Source organism: Dryobates pubescens, chromosome 4, assembly GCF_014839835.1.
Source record: "Dryobates pubescens isolate bDryPub1 chromosome 4, bDryPub1.pri, whole genome shotgun sequence".
Lineage (NCBI taxonomy): Eukaryota > Metazoa > Chordata > Aves > Piciformes > Picidae > Dryobates > Dryobates pubescens.
The window spans coordinates 35184719-35201040 of record NC_071615.1 but is presented as its reverse complement, the minus strand read 5'-3'; the positions used below and the strand labels follow the sequence as shown (position 1 = coordinate 35201040).

General features: G+C 45.5%; 1 protein-coding gene across 1 annotated transcript in view; it reads right to left on the bottom strand.

Annotated features, from left to right (window-relative positions):
* Positions 1-2812: 2812 nt before the first annotated feature.
* SDHAF3 (succinate dehydrogenase complex assembly factor 3) overlaps positions 2813-16322 on the bottom strand; it is a 32279-nt gene continuing 18769 nt past the window's right edge. Inside the window, exon 2 of the mRNA XM_054161386.1 lies at positions 2813-3175. Within this exon, the coding sequence (XP_054017361.1) occupies positions 2969-3175 (207 nt within the window). The 3' untranslated portion in view covers positions 2813-2968. The remainder of the gene's footprint in view (positions 3176-16322) is intronic.

Genomic DNA, 16322 nt, shown 5'->3' with positions numbered 1-16322 from the left:
TCACTACAAGCCCTTGTAAACAGTCCCTCCCTGGCTTTCTTGTAGCCCCCTAACAGGCAGCTCTAAGGTCTCCCTGGAGCCTTCTCTTCTCCAGACCAACTGGAGCCTTCTCTTCTCCACACCAACTCCTTCAATCAGTCCCCATATGAGAGGTGCTCCAGCCCTCTGATCATCTTTGTGGCCCTCCTCTGGACCTACTCCACCAGTTTGATGTTCTTCAGGTTGGGGGCAACAGAACTAGATGCAGATTCATAGAATTATGGAATGGTTTATGTTGGAAGGGACTTTAAAGATCATCCAGTTCCAACTTCCCTGCCACAGGCAGGGACACGTCCCACCAGCCCTGCTTACTAGAGGTCTCATCGAACCTGGCCTTGAACACCTCCAGGGAGAGGGCATCCACAACCTCCCTGTGCAACCTGTACCGAGTCTCACCACCCTCACTGTCAAGAATTTCTTCCTAATCTCCAGTCCAAACCTGCCTTCCTCAAGATTCAATCCATTCCTTCTCATCCTATCACTACAAGCCCTTGTAAAAAGGCCCTCCCCAGCTTTCTTGTACTAGAAGGTAGCTCAAAGGTCCCCCTGGAGTCTTGTCTTCTCCAAGCTGAACAGCTCCAGGCCTTGAAGCCTGTCCCTGTGAGGGAGGTTCTCCAGCCCTCTGATCATCTTCATGGTCCCCTCTGTCCTTCTTATGCTGAAGGCACCAGAACTGGACACAGTACTCCAGGTGGGGTCTCATGAGAGCAGAGTAGTTACTTAAAGGAACTTTTTTACAGTGGTCTTAGGAACCCTTGCCATCAGTTTTCACAATTTCTCTCAAATTCATTTATTTTTTCACCTCCTCAAGTAGCGCTTGCAGTAACAAAAAGCTGAATTAAGCAGAGGGAAGTAAGAACAGCAGCAGAAGTTGGTTGCGTGGGCTTCCCATACCCATGGACAATTTCACCTTCAAAGAATTAAAACAACAGCAAAAAAAAAAAAAAAAAAAAAAAAAAAAAAAACCAAGAAAAAAAAAATCAAAACAACCCTAGCCCCCCAACCTGATAAGAATGACCAAGGAAACAAGCTGGGCCAAGATGATGATAAACTTACCTTGAAATTCACGCCACAGCTTAACCAGCACCATGCAAAGCAAGTTAGAAAAGCAGGGTTCGTCCTGCAAAGCTGGAGATGTGCTCTCAGAAACCCTTTTGACTCTTTGGTCACCTGTGAGCAGAACAGGTGTCACCTTCTGTCCACGTGCGACCTGCTCTGCCTGGATGGCACCACAACTTCATGGCAAGAGGCCAGAACCTCCAGGAAGCATCAGGTTTTTAACTTGCACTTGGCATTTGGAGGTTTGAATGACCTCCTGGACACCTCCCCAGATCCTCCCTCCGGTTTGCTAGATGTTTTCTCAAGAACTATTTCACACTCTCTTCCTTTGAAATTGACTTTCACACAGACCTCTAGAGCTCATCCAGTTTTTCAGATGGGCAGAATCCTCTTTTGAGCTATAAATTGCTGAATATTGATTTCAAAAGAACAATCTACATTGTAGGATGTCAGTAACATCTAAACAGCTTTTAAAGGATTGCCTCTAACTCCAAGAACCCCCTTGGCATTCCACATCAATATTCCTTGCTTGCTGTGTCTCACTGGACAGCTTTTAATGAGCTTCTGCTGTGCTATCTAGTCCCTACCACATTTCAGCATTAGGGGTCAAACTGGTGAATTCCTGTAACACATCCCCTAGAATCTCACTTCCCTTTGGCCTTTTTGATTCTGAAAGTCAGCACAAAAGTCTGCATGCTTTCATCCTGGCTGCTCTTAGTGCATGGAAGCTATGGGAGATGTTTACTATCATAGAATCACAGAATTGTTTTGGTTGGAAAAGGCCTTTAAGGTCATCAAGTCCAACCATTCTCTAACTCTGCTAAGTCTGGGGCTGAACCATGTCCTTCAGCATCACATCTCTGCCTCTTTGAAACACCTCCAAGGACAGGGATTAAAACACCTCTCTGGGGAGCCTGTTCCATTGTCGGACAGCCCTTCCAGTGAAGAAGTTTCTTCTAATATCCAATTTAAACCTGTTGCCTTGGGGCAACTGCAAGCTATCTCCTCTTCTCATATCACTTGTTGCTAAGAGGAACCAAGACCCACTTGGCTCCAACTTCCTTTCAGGTAGTTGTAGAAGGCATAAAGGTCTTCCCTCAGCCTCCTCTTTTCCAGACAGAACAACCCCAGCTCCCTCAGCTGGCCTGTTCTCCAGAAACTCCACCAGCTTTGTTGCCCTTCTCTGGACCTGTTCCAGCCACTCAACATCCTTCTTGCAGTGAAGGCCCCAAAACTGAACCAAATACTCAAGGTATGGCCTCACCAGTGCTGAGTGCAGGGGGACAATAATAATCTGAGTTTAGCTTTGAAACAAATGTAGTACTCTCCTCATAAGCCAGTAGCTCCTTCAAAGGTAATAATGAACTACATCTTCTGTTTCACAATGAAGCTCAAGAAGAAAACCAACTTCCCATTTCAACACCACTACATTTTCCTAATGTTCCTCATTTCTTTCCACCCAAACCAATCCACTCTAGGGCTTTGTCCACTGAATCCAAAAGGGCACCAAATGCTAAATGTATCCCTTCCATTAAGGCAGAGGGTGATATGGTAATAGAAAGATCTTTTGCCCTAGGGGTGCCAACATAAAAACAAACAACCCAAACCTTTCTATGTTACAGTTGTTAATTTACTTTTACTCAGTTCTTTAAACCACTTCCCATTAGGAGAAAATCATAATTCTAATAAATAAACTGTTATGTTTATTCCATTTTAACATTTATTCTTGCACAGACAGCCACATAGCCAGAGAGAAGTGTTTCAGGCAAGTTATGGCATCATTTTTCCCTATTATTCCACACAAAACACATTCAAGTCCAACTGGGAAAAGGAAGTTTCAAAATGGTTTTAGTGCCTACAAGTAGCATTCTTAAAACCTTTTAGGCTTTGTGTCTTTAGAGGTGGTGATTTTCCTCTTAGGTTTGGTAGTCTCATCCATCAGCTCTTTCAGCTGCCCGATCTGTTCATCACGGAAGTCATTCAGCTTTTCTTCTGTGAGCTGGACTCCATACACAGTCTTTTCTCTCAAGTGTTCTTTGTCTTCATTAATTTGTTGCTGGATCAGTGCTGCATAGTTCTAACAAAGAAGAAATACAAAGGTCACCAAAATGACAAAGGCAGGATTCAGGTGGACTCTTAATCCCATTTTACCACAACATGTGACAGGATCACAGGATGTTAGGGGCTGGAAAGGACCTCTGGAGGTCTTCGGGTCCAACCCCCCTGCCACAGCAGGACCATAGACTCTAGCACAGGTTGCAGAGGAATGCATCCAGACAGGGCTTGAAAGTCTCCAGAGAAGGAGACTCCAAAACCTCTCTGGGGAGCCTGTGTCCAGTGCTCTGTGACCCTTACAGTAAAGAAGTTCTTCCTCATGTTGAGGTGGAACTTCCTGTGCTGCAGTTTACATCCATTGCCCCTTGTCCTATCACAGGGCACAAGTGAGCAGAGGCTGTCCCTTCCCTCCTGACACCTAGCTCTCAGGTATTTGTAGACATTGATTAGATCCACTCTCTCTTCTCCCCTCCACACTAAACACCCCCAGGGCTCTCAGCCTTTCCTCCTAAAGCAGTGCTCCAGTCCCTTAATCATCCTGGTAGCCCTCTGTTGGACTCTCTCACGTAGATGCCTGTCCCTCTTGAACTGGACAGCCTAGAACTGGATGCAATAATATTCTTAAATCTCCCACAACAGTCTGTTAAACAACACCAAGTGACCAAAAACAATACACTTGTTATAAGAATTAAAAGATATGAAGCCATTTCTGGCATCTCTGGTCAATTTTATGTAGCTAAGGTATGTATCATTCACAGATTCATTCTGTCATATCAAATTACTGCTGAAAACAACCCAAAATTTAAGTAGAGCTCAAATACATGCAGATATAATTCTTCAAACACATGGATATCAATAGGGATCACTTTGGAAACTGATACAGCTAGAAACTATTATTCCTGAAGAAATGTATTAGAAAAAGCATCATTGGACCAACACCCTCTGCATTTCTGGGAACTGGTAAAGGAATCTGTAATCCAGTCCTGCAATGCTCCAAAGCTAGGAGGAATTCAGCATCTCTGTGACTTCTGCCAGTCTGGGAAGAAATGAGTTAGTAAAATGAAAAGCAAGGGGAGAATGAGAAGGGGCTTCAAGGACAGATATCTGCATATCACAAAACTGTAGGAACATTCAGATTGGAAAAGACCCTTGGGATCATCAACTCCAACCACTAACCCTACTCTACAAAGTTCACCCCTAAACCATATCCACAAGCACCACATCTAAATGCCCTTTAAACACATATTGTGTACTGATGCCCAAGAGGAAGAGAAGAAAAGGATGACCCCCTCCCTTTCCCTACTGTTCTGAACATCAACAGTCTGTTCAGTCTCGCTTTTCATCCTGTGGTAACAGAAAGCATTTGACCCCCAGTTACTTAAATACCAGCATTTTATGTCCATGGACAGGCAGAACAGTCAGCATGCATCACATCAATACCAGGCTGATGAGCATCACAAAAGCAAAACTTCCTGAAGGGCAATGGAAGTGGCCAACAGGTCACACCAAGTACTGTAGGTATAGTTGGAAAATGGCTCTCTCACCACTTTGGAGCAATCTTGGACCATTATTTTTCTCCACTAAAACACTCAGGGCTTTTGCAAGAGCAGCAGTTCTGCAGATTTAATCCAGCAAGTGCTGTGTTCAATGTCTATCAGCATGGATCCTCTTTGCTCCTCAGCTCTCTTTGCCCACCGCCAGCAGCTCTCTGAGAAGCTGTGGCTAGTGCATTTGTCAAAATCCTGATGGCATCTCTACTTGCTGAAGTCAGCAAACCTACTTAAAGACACATTTAAACAATGTGTTGGAAGGGAGCCTAAACTTTCTGGTTTTCTCAAGAGGAGCTTAAAAACAACCCTCTACAATTAAGAAATTAATTTAAAAAGTTGATTTATTTTTTTTACTGGAAAAAAAAAACATACAGGATTCTTTCTGACTTTAGTAAGGTGCCCCCCTGAAGGGGGCCTACAAGAAAGCCAGGAAGAGACTTTTTGCAAGGGCTTGTAGTGATAGGATGAGACGGAAGGGATTGAAGCTTGAGGAGGACAGATTTAGACTGGAGATTAGGAAAAAAATCTTTACAGTGAAGGCAGTGAAACACTGGAACAGGTTGCCCAGGGAGGCTGTGGATGCCCCCTCCCTGGAGGTGCTCAAGCCCAGCTTGGATGAAGCCTTGAGCAACCTGGGCTAGTGGAAGGTGTCCCTGCCCATGGCAGGGGGCTTGGAACTAAGTGATTTTTTAAGGTCCCTTCCACCCCAAACCAGGTTAGCAGGACCTAACCAATACCACTGCAAAGCTTAATTCATGGCTATTAAAAAAAAAAATACAGATAAACAAACCAGGGTAAACAAAATGAATTTTTTATCAATGTAGGCTCTGAACTAAACTGATTCCTTATTTCCTTTCATAACGGAGAGATCAGAAACGGTAGAACATTGTGATCAAGTTACCTAATTTCAAAACAAGAAAAATCACAATGGTTTCATAATCTTTCCACACAGCACCTCTCCCCTTTTTACACTAAACACATGTTCAAGAACAGTGACAGTGTAATAATCCCACATTATGAACAATTTCTTTACCACGTGCCCAACTGCCAGGTCCACACACGTATTGAAAACCTCTAGGGACAGCGATTCCACCACCTCCCTGGGCAGCCTGTTTCAATGCCTGAACACTCTGTCAGGAAAGAATTTTTTCCTAATCTCCAACCTAAACCTCCCCTGGAACAATTTCAGGCCATTTCCTCTTATTCCATCACCTGATAATAAGGAGAAGAGATCAACATTCACCTGGCTCCAACCTCCTTTAAGGGAGTTGTAGAGAGCAATGAGATCTCCCCTCAGATTCTTCTTCTCCAGACTAAACAACCTCAGTTCCCTCAGCTGCTCCACACCAGACCTGTTCTCCAGGTGCTTCACCAGCTTCACTGTCCTTCTCTGGATCCATTCCAGCACCTCAATGCTTTTCTTCTAGTGAAGAGCCCAAAACTGCACACAGTACTCAAGGTGTGGCCTCACCAGAGGTGCGTACAGGGGGACAATCACTTCCCTGGTCCTGCTGGCCACACCAGCAACGATTAACCACCTGGGAGGGGGCCAGGTGCAGGAATGAGCTATGGAACCTAGAAACAACCAACTCCATTGCATGATTGGCTACAATTTTACAAACCTTGTGATCAGAAGATCACCTTTTCCAAAACCACCTCATTAATTATTGCTCAAGAGTCTCCAATTTATTGATTTTTTTCATATAACCTCAAAGCTTCAAATTTGACAAAGCATCAAAGAATCCAGATCATGGAAGTGGTCCTCACAAAACCCTGCTGTCCACTTTCATGGGTGCCCTGCATCCAGTCACACAGCAACAGACTGAATTTCCTCATTCCTTGAGGCCAGTTGTTGTGCTCTGCAGCATTTCCAACCTGCTCTCATCTGGCCCTGTTACCCTTGGCTTTTTCCTCATTCATGTTCTAGCTGAACAAATCTTTTGTACGTGCCAGAAAGCCTCTGGAGTTGTGGTTTCACATCGATTTCTGCTGTGAGCAAAAATTCAAACCTGGACCCTGGAAACCTGCTGGGTATTGGCTGGCCCCTGGCAGAAAATGGAACTGTCTCACCCTGCTTTATCAAAAGGCAGCGATGCACCAAAGAAAATGTTTCAGCCTTTACAAAAGAGCTGGAAAAAGATCAACCACGTGGCATACCTCCTTTTCTCTGCCTGTGGTGGCAGAAGAATGAAGTGTCCAGCCCTGGAGCCCTTAACACAGGAAGGATGTGGACCTGATGGAGCTGGTCCAGAGGAGGGTCAGAGACAGGAGACACAACATAGAAGACAGGCCTGCACCCTCGTACAGCCAAGGATGGCAGAGGTGCACAGATGGGCAGGTGTGGCAGACAGCCAAGGGCAAGCTCTCCACCTCTATGGGCTTTTTAGGTTGGTTGGTTAAGTAGCTCCTACTCTAGTGATTTCCCTGCTGCACCCAGGGAAAACAAAAAACAAACCACTGGCTGAGTGCTAAAAGCCTTTGCACCTTGGATATGACAGCCACCAGAAATAATGAGAAGCAGAAGTCATCCAAGTCAAGGTAACCTTTCCTGATCATTTGCCACCAAAAGATGAAGGTGTTGGGTAGAAGGTTGGACTTGATGATCTTAGAGGTCTTTTCCAACCTTAATCATTCTATGATCCTATGAAAAGATGGCTGATGGCCACCCACATCACAGAAGTCTGGGTTGGAAGTGACCTCCAAAGGTCATCTAGTCCAACTCCCTCTGCAGTAAGCAGGGGCACCCTCAACTAGATCAGGTTGCCCAGAGCCCTGTTGAGCCTCACCTTGAATACCTCCAGGGATGGGGCAACCCCAGAGCTCCACTCCTCCAGGTACCCATCCCAGTATTAAAGGAGGATAACAGAATGAGATCCCTGCACTACCAACAGTATGTGCAACCACAGGGACACCCCAAAACTCTCTGTATCACCAGCACAGAGAGGCAGATGCCTCCCTTGAATGCAGTCCTTAGAGATGCTGGTGCTGCCCACAGATCCTGTTGTTGTCTCCAGCATGTAAGCTGAAGCCAGGCATTAGGCTCTCCTGAAATCCTCTGACATATTCAACACTTGAGCCTCCAAGAGATTTTTGCAGAAACACAGAAGGTATTTGTTGTAATCAGTAACCACAGAGGGGGGGTATTTAAATTCACTAACTGAAGCAGATACATCTTTGTCCTCTGCTCTCTGCGTCATCAGCATTCACAGAATGCACAAACTGATCAAAAGGGCAAAGGGATGGGTGACATTTGAGGTTTTCAAGATACCAGGCACTGCAGAAAGGGCGTCAGCTGTGTTGTTTGCCAAGTTGAGAAAGGATTAAAGACCAAAAACCACACACCCAAAAGCCCAGCTCCCTGGCATGATTTGCCAGAGACCAAATTGGTTCCTCAAACACCATTCAAGACCACAAGCCTGGAGAACTCATAAAATGGCTTGAGTTGGAAGGGACCTTAAAGACCATCTAGTTCCAAACCCCTTGCATGGGTAGGGATACTTCTCACTAAACTAGGTTACTCAAAGCTTCATCCAGCCTGGTCTTAAACACTTCCAAGGAGGCGGCATCCACAACTTCACTGGGCAACCTGTTCCAGTGCCCCACCATTCTCATGTCTAATCCAAATCCATCTTCTTCCAGTTTGAAGCCATTACCCTCACCCTGATACTACATGCCTTTGTCAGAAGTCCTTCTTCAGCTACTCCAGAGGTACTGTTCAAATACTGGAAAACTGCTCTAAGGTCTCCCTGGAGCCTTCTCTTCTCCAGGCTGAACAAACCCAACTCTCTTAGCCTATCCCCATAGGAGATGTGTTCCAGCCTTCTGATGATCTTCACAGCCCCCCTCCAGACCCTCTCCAATAGATCCATGTCCTTCTTGCATTGGGGGATCCAGGGCTGGACACAGTACTCCAGGTGATGTTTCACAAGAGCAGAGCAGAGGGGCAGAATCACCTCCTTGACCTGCTGGCCACACTGCCTTTGATGCAGCCCAGGACACAGCTGGCTTTTTGGGCTGCCAGCATGAAACAAAAAAATCTCATCTTACTATGGGATACATCTCCTATCCACAATGACAAAGACAGAGAAAACCCTCCCTTTTTACCAAATAGGAATTGAGAAGGAGCTCCAAAACCAAGTTGTGTGAAGAGCAGCTTGGATGAGCTATTTTGTATTTCAGTCCATTATTTGATGGAAAGATCTGCAGAGGCCATGTCAAACCATGAGGACAGTTCGGCACTTGTGATTGTCTACATCTAAATGTTACAGGTCTAAGGAAGCTAGAGATGTAGGCTGTCTTCGTGCTGAGTGTCAGGGAGACAAACTTCTGTCTTAAACGTGATCTGATGATTTCATGACTTGATGACTGGATACAGTGCCCTCCAGAGATGCAGGGCTCATGGCTGCTGAAGCAACTGTGTCTCTCTCTTGCTGGCTGTAGATGACAGGCTTCACTCAACTTCCTCCCTTTCTTATGGGAAAAGGAAGAGTTTAGCATTTGGTTTTGTGGGGTTTTAATTACAAAAGGCAACCAAAACAACATTTCTCCTTGAATGAACCTATAATCCCTCCCCTGGAGTTTGCTTTATCTTTGGGTAACTGCTGGAATCAGACTCAGCAACATCCTGAAGCACACGGTGGCAAAGAAATTGCAATTCCTTTCTATCCCGAGAAAATTGTAGCTTGGGCATAGTTTCATTTCTGGGGATGAAAAGCTACGTCACCACTTCTGATTACAAGGCACAGAGGTAAATGATTTCCAATTTGAGAGAGACAGGGATCTGCTGGAGAGAGTCCAACAGGGAGCTAGGAGGATCACTGAGGGACTTGAACATCTCAGCTATGAAGAAAGCCTGTGAGACCTGGGGCTGTTTGGTCTTGAGAAGGCTAAGAGAGGATCTTATCAACATCTATAAATACCTGAGGGGTGGGTGCCAAGGTGAAGGTGCCAGGCTCTTTTTGGTGGTGCCCAGTGATGGGGCAAGGCAAAATACGTACAAGCTGAACACAGGAGGTTCCACTACAACATGAGGAGACACTGCCTTATGGTAAAGGAGACAGAGCACTGGAGCAGGCTGCCCAGAGAGGTTGTGGAGTCTCCTTCTCTGGAGACTTTCAAAACCCAGCTGGATGTGCTCCTGTGTGACCTGCCCTAGGTGACCCTGTTTTGGCAGGGGGGTTGGACTGGATGATCTCTGGAGGTCCCTTCCAACCCTGAAAATTCTGTGAGTCTGTGTGTGAAAGGTAAAGCCACGAGAAATACACCAACATCCTGTTCTCCCAGAAGATGCAGGAAAGATGCTAAACTCTGTGATTATTGATCACATTGCAGGGTAGTGGCCAAAGCAACACAAGGATGAACAAACTCTAACTCTACACAACTGTTACTGTATAAGGGCTGGAGGCTTTTCTGGTTGCTTTATTTGGAGTTTGAGAAAAGAGAATGAAAAATTGTTCAGCTAAAATGGACCAGGGAATATAATTGCATCATACTTAGTAATCAGCATGGAGAATTATTATTTGATCAGGAAGGTATAAAATGAGCTACTCTTTTTTTTTTTTAACACAGTTTACTAACATGGTTAAACTAGAAGAAATTACATTTATTTAGAGGAATATGGGGGGGGAAACCTCAAGGACTAACTCAGCTTTCTTTATGGCTTAGATAACATGTTATTTAATGTCCTTTTCCCATCTAAGACTTATGGGATTGTAATTTGAGGTGAAAGTGGGACCTTTGTGGCCCACCCATCAAGGTAAACCTATCTATAATCTGTTAATTCCGTAATGGAATACAACAGCATCACAGTACATCATAGATTCATAGAACGGTTTAGGTTGGAAGGGACCTTGAAGATTATCCAGTTCCTACCCCCACTGCCATGGGGCAGGGATCCCTTCCATTGGAGCAGATTGCTCAAGGTCTTGTCCAACCTGGCCCTGAACATCTCCAAGAAGGGGACATCCATGACCTCCCTGGGCAACCTGTTCCAGTGTCTGCCCACCCTCACTGTCAAGAATTTCCTCCTCATCTCCAGTTTAAATCTCTTCTTCTCAAGCTCCAATCCGTTCCCTCTTGCCCTATCACTACAAGCCTCTGAGAAAAGTCCCTTCCTGGCTTTCTTGTAGTCCACTTTCTGGTACTGCAAGGCCCCTCTAAAGTCTCCCCAGAGCCTTCTTTTCTCCAGGCTGAACAGCCCCAGCTCTCATCAGAGCGACTTTACTGTCATCTGTGGAAAAACAAGCTGTAATTAATTAATTCTTCCAGGATGCACAAGACTTGCATCAGTACTGCACGTTAGGGCCAAAATCTAGGTCACTAAAAGCTTTTTGCATCATCTGATAACAACCATAGTCTTTAAGATCCTCTTCACTTATGTTAATAACCTTCATCTCAGCCCTTAAATAGAAAGCTTGAGCTCATTCTGGGGAAGAAGAAAGGAAAAAAAAATAAATAAATCAGAACATACTTGAAGGAAAAACAACATTTGAAAAATAAAATGGCCAAATATGTTCTGAAAAGAGAGTTCTGAAATGTAGATGCAGCACAAGAAATGGGGCAGGAGGAAGAGATGGGAGGTAGAACAAAAGAGGTAGCATAGAATAGAATTAAGCAGATCGGAAAAGATGTTCAAGATCATCAAGTCCAACACAAGGGCTTTGTTGCCCTTCTCTGGGCATGTTCCAGCAACTCAACATCTTTCCTAAACTGAGGGGCCCAGAACTGGACACAGGACTCAAGGTGTGGCCTAACCAGTGCTGAGTACAGGGGCACAATCACTTCCCTGCTCCTGCTGGCCACACTATTCCTGATGCAGGCCAGGATGCCATTGGCCTTCTTGGCCACCTGGACACACTGCTGGCTCATGTTCAGCCTGCTAGCAACCAGTACCCCCAGGTCCCTTTCTGCCTGGCTGCTCTCCAGCCACTCAGACCCCAGCCTGTAGCACTTCATGGGGTTGTTGTGGCCAATGTGTAGAACCTGGCACTTGGATGTGTTAAATCTCATGCCGTTGGACTCTGCCCATCTGTCCAGCCTGGCAAGATCCCTCTGCAGAGCTCTCCTGCCCTCTAACAGGTCAACTCATGCCCCCAGCTGTGTGTCATCTGCAAATTTACTGCTGATGGACTCAATGCCCTCAACCAGATCATCAATGAAGATATTGAACAGGATGGGGCCCAGCACTGATCCCTGGGGGACACCACTAGTGACTGGCTGCCAGCTGGATGTGGCACCATTCACCACCACTCTCTGGACTCGGCCCTCCAGCCAGTTGCTAACCCAGCACAGAGTGCTGCTGTCCAAGCCATGAGCTGACAGCTTGGCCAGGAGTTTGCTGTGGAGGACGGTGTCAAAGGCCTTGCTGAAGTCCAGGTAGACTACATCCACAGCCCTCCCCAGGTGGTCACCTGATCATAGAAGGAGATCAGGTTGGTCACGCAGGACCTGCCCTTCCTAAATCCATGCTGGCTGGGCCTGATCCCTTGGCCATCCTGTAAGTGCTGTGTGATTGCACTCAGGATGACCTGTTCCATAATCTTCCCTGGCACTGAGGTCAGGCTGACAGGTCTGGAATTCCCTGGTTCCTCCTTCCAGCATGTCTTGTGGATGGGCATCACATTGGCCACCTTCCAGTCTTCTGGGACCTCTCCAGTGAGCCAGGACTGCTGAAAAATGATGGAGAGCGGCTTGGCCAGCTCATCTGCCAGCTCTCTCAGCAGCCTAGGATGGATCCCATTTGGTCCCATGGACTTGTGGGGATCCAAGATGGTCATGCAGATGGCTTCCAGTGGCTCAACAAGATCTTCTCATGGTTCTCTTCCCTTGGGCAGGTTGCATCATTTAAAGTAACACCACCCCCACTCCCCCCCAAAAAACCCACAATAAAATCATAAAGAAAAATATTCTTCTCTGCAGCCCATAGCAGTATTTGAGAGTAATTTTAATTGACACTGGAGGCACAAATACATTAAAAAGCCCATTAGAACTTCACAGAGTTAACAATTTCCAAACAGAAGATGGGGAATTGTTCAGTTTGCACCCTCATCTGGCATTACACTGGTTCTGATACCAGCCTCATGGCTGTGACTGGGCAAATAAGCTACAGACCTAAAACGCTCAACTCTTCCCAAGAAAGTCATTTTGTGTTTTCATACAAACCCTGATCATTTCTCAGCAATTGGCTAGATGGTTATTTCCTGACTTGTTTTGAAGCTCTGTGCTCTGCCTGGCAGCATCTGGCTAATAAAAACGCTGTCCTGAGCACTTTTATCTACTGATGGCAAATATTATGCCACAATCTCACAGATGAATCAAGGCTTTATCGCACGCTGTTAATTCAAAGCAGGGCAAGGGAAAAGACTGCAAGTGGTATCAGTTTGTTTTTAGGAAGTTGACTTCCTCAACTTGTCAGTTACACTGGGATATTTCTACTGAAACATCAAACTAGCAAATCTTGGCAAAAGTGCTCCAATGCAGACAATTCCCTGACAAATATCAACACCAAGTACAGGAATTTCACCTAAAAGATCCAAACCCTGTTGTTAGGAGCACACACAACCCTGATTAAAGCACATCACTTACAGACTCCCATATTGATCCTTTAAATAGAGGAAAAGCATCTTCAAATTGCAGGTTTTTCTTTCAGAAGTATTACTTCCAGATTTTGATGGAAGGCAGTAATTTCTCATCTACAGATTTGCCACAGGAAAATAAAGCCAGTTTCCAAGACAACCACATTAGTTTCTCAACTGCTAGATACTAAGAACATGCAAAAGATTACATATCCCAGATGATGACACTTGAAAGACTTCCCATGCAAGTTCTTCTACTCAATTTATGCCAAATTAAGCTTTCCAAGTCTATACATATGTCCAAAAAGAACCTTGGGATTCTTATTTTCCCATTAAATTCCTATATGCTCATTAGAGCCAAAAACCTCAAACAAATATAGTAATGAAGAAAAACTTAAATATAAACAAAAATGCAAACACAGAATCACAGTGGTTTGGGTTGGAAGGGATTCCACAGGTAATCTAGTCCAAGCCTCCTGCAGTAAGCAACTAGATCAGGTTGCTCAGACCCTTGTCAAGCCCAACCTTGAGTATCTCCAGGGATGGGGCCTCAACTACCTCCTTGGGCAAGGTGCTGCAATGTTCCACCGCCCTCATGGTGCAGAACATGTTCCTAACATCCAATCTAAATCTGCTTTTCTTTAATTTCAAACCATTGCCCCCTGTTCTGTCATTCCAGGCCTTGGCAAACAGAACCCTCTCCAGTCCCCTTCAGGTACTGGAAGGCCCCTACTAGATCCCCCTGGAGCCTTCTCTTCTCCAGGCTGAACCCCAGCTCCCTCAGCCTGTTGGCATAGGACAGTAGCAGCCATCTTGCATTGATTTCCTTGACACCAAAAATAACCTTTCTGCTGAGGGTACACTGATTTTTTTTACTTCAGTGGACCTGTAGAAGAGAAAGGTGCTTGCATGAATTAGGTAAAAAGCCACAAGCAATATTTAATAAGCAGATCAGAAGGTCATTAGTGTAAAAGTCAGATCCAAAACTGGTAGAAACTTCCCCAGTTTCAAGTGAACACATTCATAAAGATCATCTAGTTCCAAGCCCCTGCCATGAGCAGGGACACCTTCCCCTAGCCCAGATTGCTCAAGGTTTCATCCAACCTGACACTGAACATGTCCAGGGAGGGGGCATCCACAACCTCCCTGGGCAACCTGTTCCAGTGCCTGCGCACCCTGTCAAGAATTACTTCTTAATCACCAGTGTAAATCTGCCCTCCTCAAGCTTCTATCCATTCCCTCTCCTCCTATCGCTACAAGGCCTTGCAAAAAGTCCCTTCCTGGCTATTTTGTAGCCCCCCTTCAGGTACTGCAAGTCTGCTCACATGTCTCCCCATTGCCTTCTCTTTTCCAGGATGAACAGCCCCAAACTCTCCCAGCCTGTCCCCATATGAGAGGTTCTCCAGTCCTCTGATCATCTTCACGGCCTCCTCTGGACCCACTCCAGCAGCTCCATGTCCCTCTTATGCTGGGGGCACCAGAACTGGATGCAGTACTCCAGGTGGGGTCTCACAAGAGCAGAGTAGAGGGGGAGAATCACCTCCCTCATCCTGCTGGTCACACTGCTTTTGATGCATCCCAGGATACAGTTGGCCTTCTGGGCTCCATGTTGTGCATTACCTGTTCCAGTATGATATATGGGAGGCTAATCTAGCACGGAAAATTTGGCAACAGAAAATACTGAGTCAAAGGCTGATATTCTTGGCCAGTCTTACCATGGTGCCTCTAGTAACAAGGGAGAGACAGAAACCCTACCTGTGTGCACGTGGAGGCATTTCAAATAGACAAACAAGGAGTCGTTGAAGTTTATCAACCTGCCTCTTCAACATGGCACAAACATTGAGCTACACAGGGAAATGGCCATCAGTAAAAGAAAGACTATGTACAGGTGGACCAGTGTGACTTCAATAGAATAGAATAGAATAGAATAGAATAGAATAGACCAGACCAGGTTGGAAGAGACCTTCAAGATCATCGCGTCCAACCCATCAACCAATCCAACACCACCTAAACAACTAAATAGAATAGAATAGAATAGAATAAACCAGGTTGGAAGAGACCTTCAAGATCATCGAGTCCAACCTATCATCCAACACCACCTAATCAACTAAACCATGGCACCAAGCACCCTACCAAGTCTCTTCCTAAACACCTCCAGGGATGGTGAAATACTGCCACTGGGAAACATAGACAAGTTCTCATATAAGGGTGCTACATGGGTATGACGTTCATAGAATCATAGAATAGTTTGGGATGGAAAAGACCTTAAAGATTGTCCAGTTCCAAGCCCTTGCCATGGGTCAGGACAGCTCCTACCAGGCCAGCTTGCTCAAGGCCCCATCCAACCTGCCTTTGAACATTTCCAGGGTTGCCACCTCCACAACTTCTCTGGGCAACCCATTCCAGTGCCTTACCACCCTTGTGGTGAAGATTCTCTTTCTAATATCTAATCTCAATCAACCTTCTTCCAGTTTGAAGCCATCGCCCTTCATCCTATCGCTACCTATCTCTCCAGCTCTCCTGCAGTCAATCTACTCAGCATGGTACTCTTCAAAGTTCTGTTCTACAGAAATGATTCAATTTATATGACCACAATCATTTGGTTACAGTGTCTTCCATCTAGCCTTGAAAGAGCAGCAAGAGGGCATCTCTGTGCTAATAAATGTCTACTAGTATCATTGACATTTTCCTGAGGACAACTAACAACATACTGGTTTATGTTTGTAAAATCACTCTGTGGACAGAAGGCTTATGTCTGCAGTTAACATCTACTTCATGGTACTTCATAAAAGGCAAAGAAAATGAACTCATTATTCTCTGTACTAAACCCAGTGCAAATTGTTAAAGTTCTTGCTGCTGCAGCAGCAGAACCTACTACAGCACAGGAAGTTCCACCTCGACATGAGGAAAAACTTCTTTACTGTAAGGGTCACAGAGCACTGGAACAGGCTCCCCAGACAGGTTGTGGAGTCTCCTTCTCTGGAGACCTTCAAGACCCATCTGGATGCATTCCTGTGTGACCTGCACTGGATTCTGTGGTCCTGCT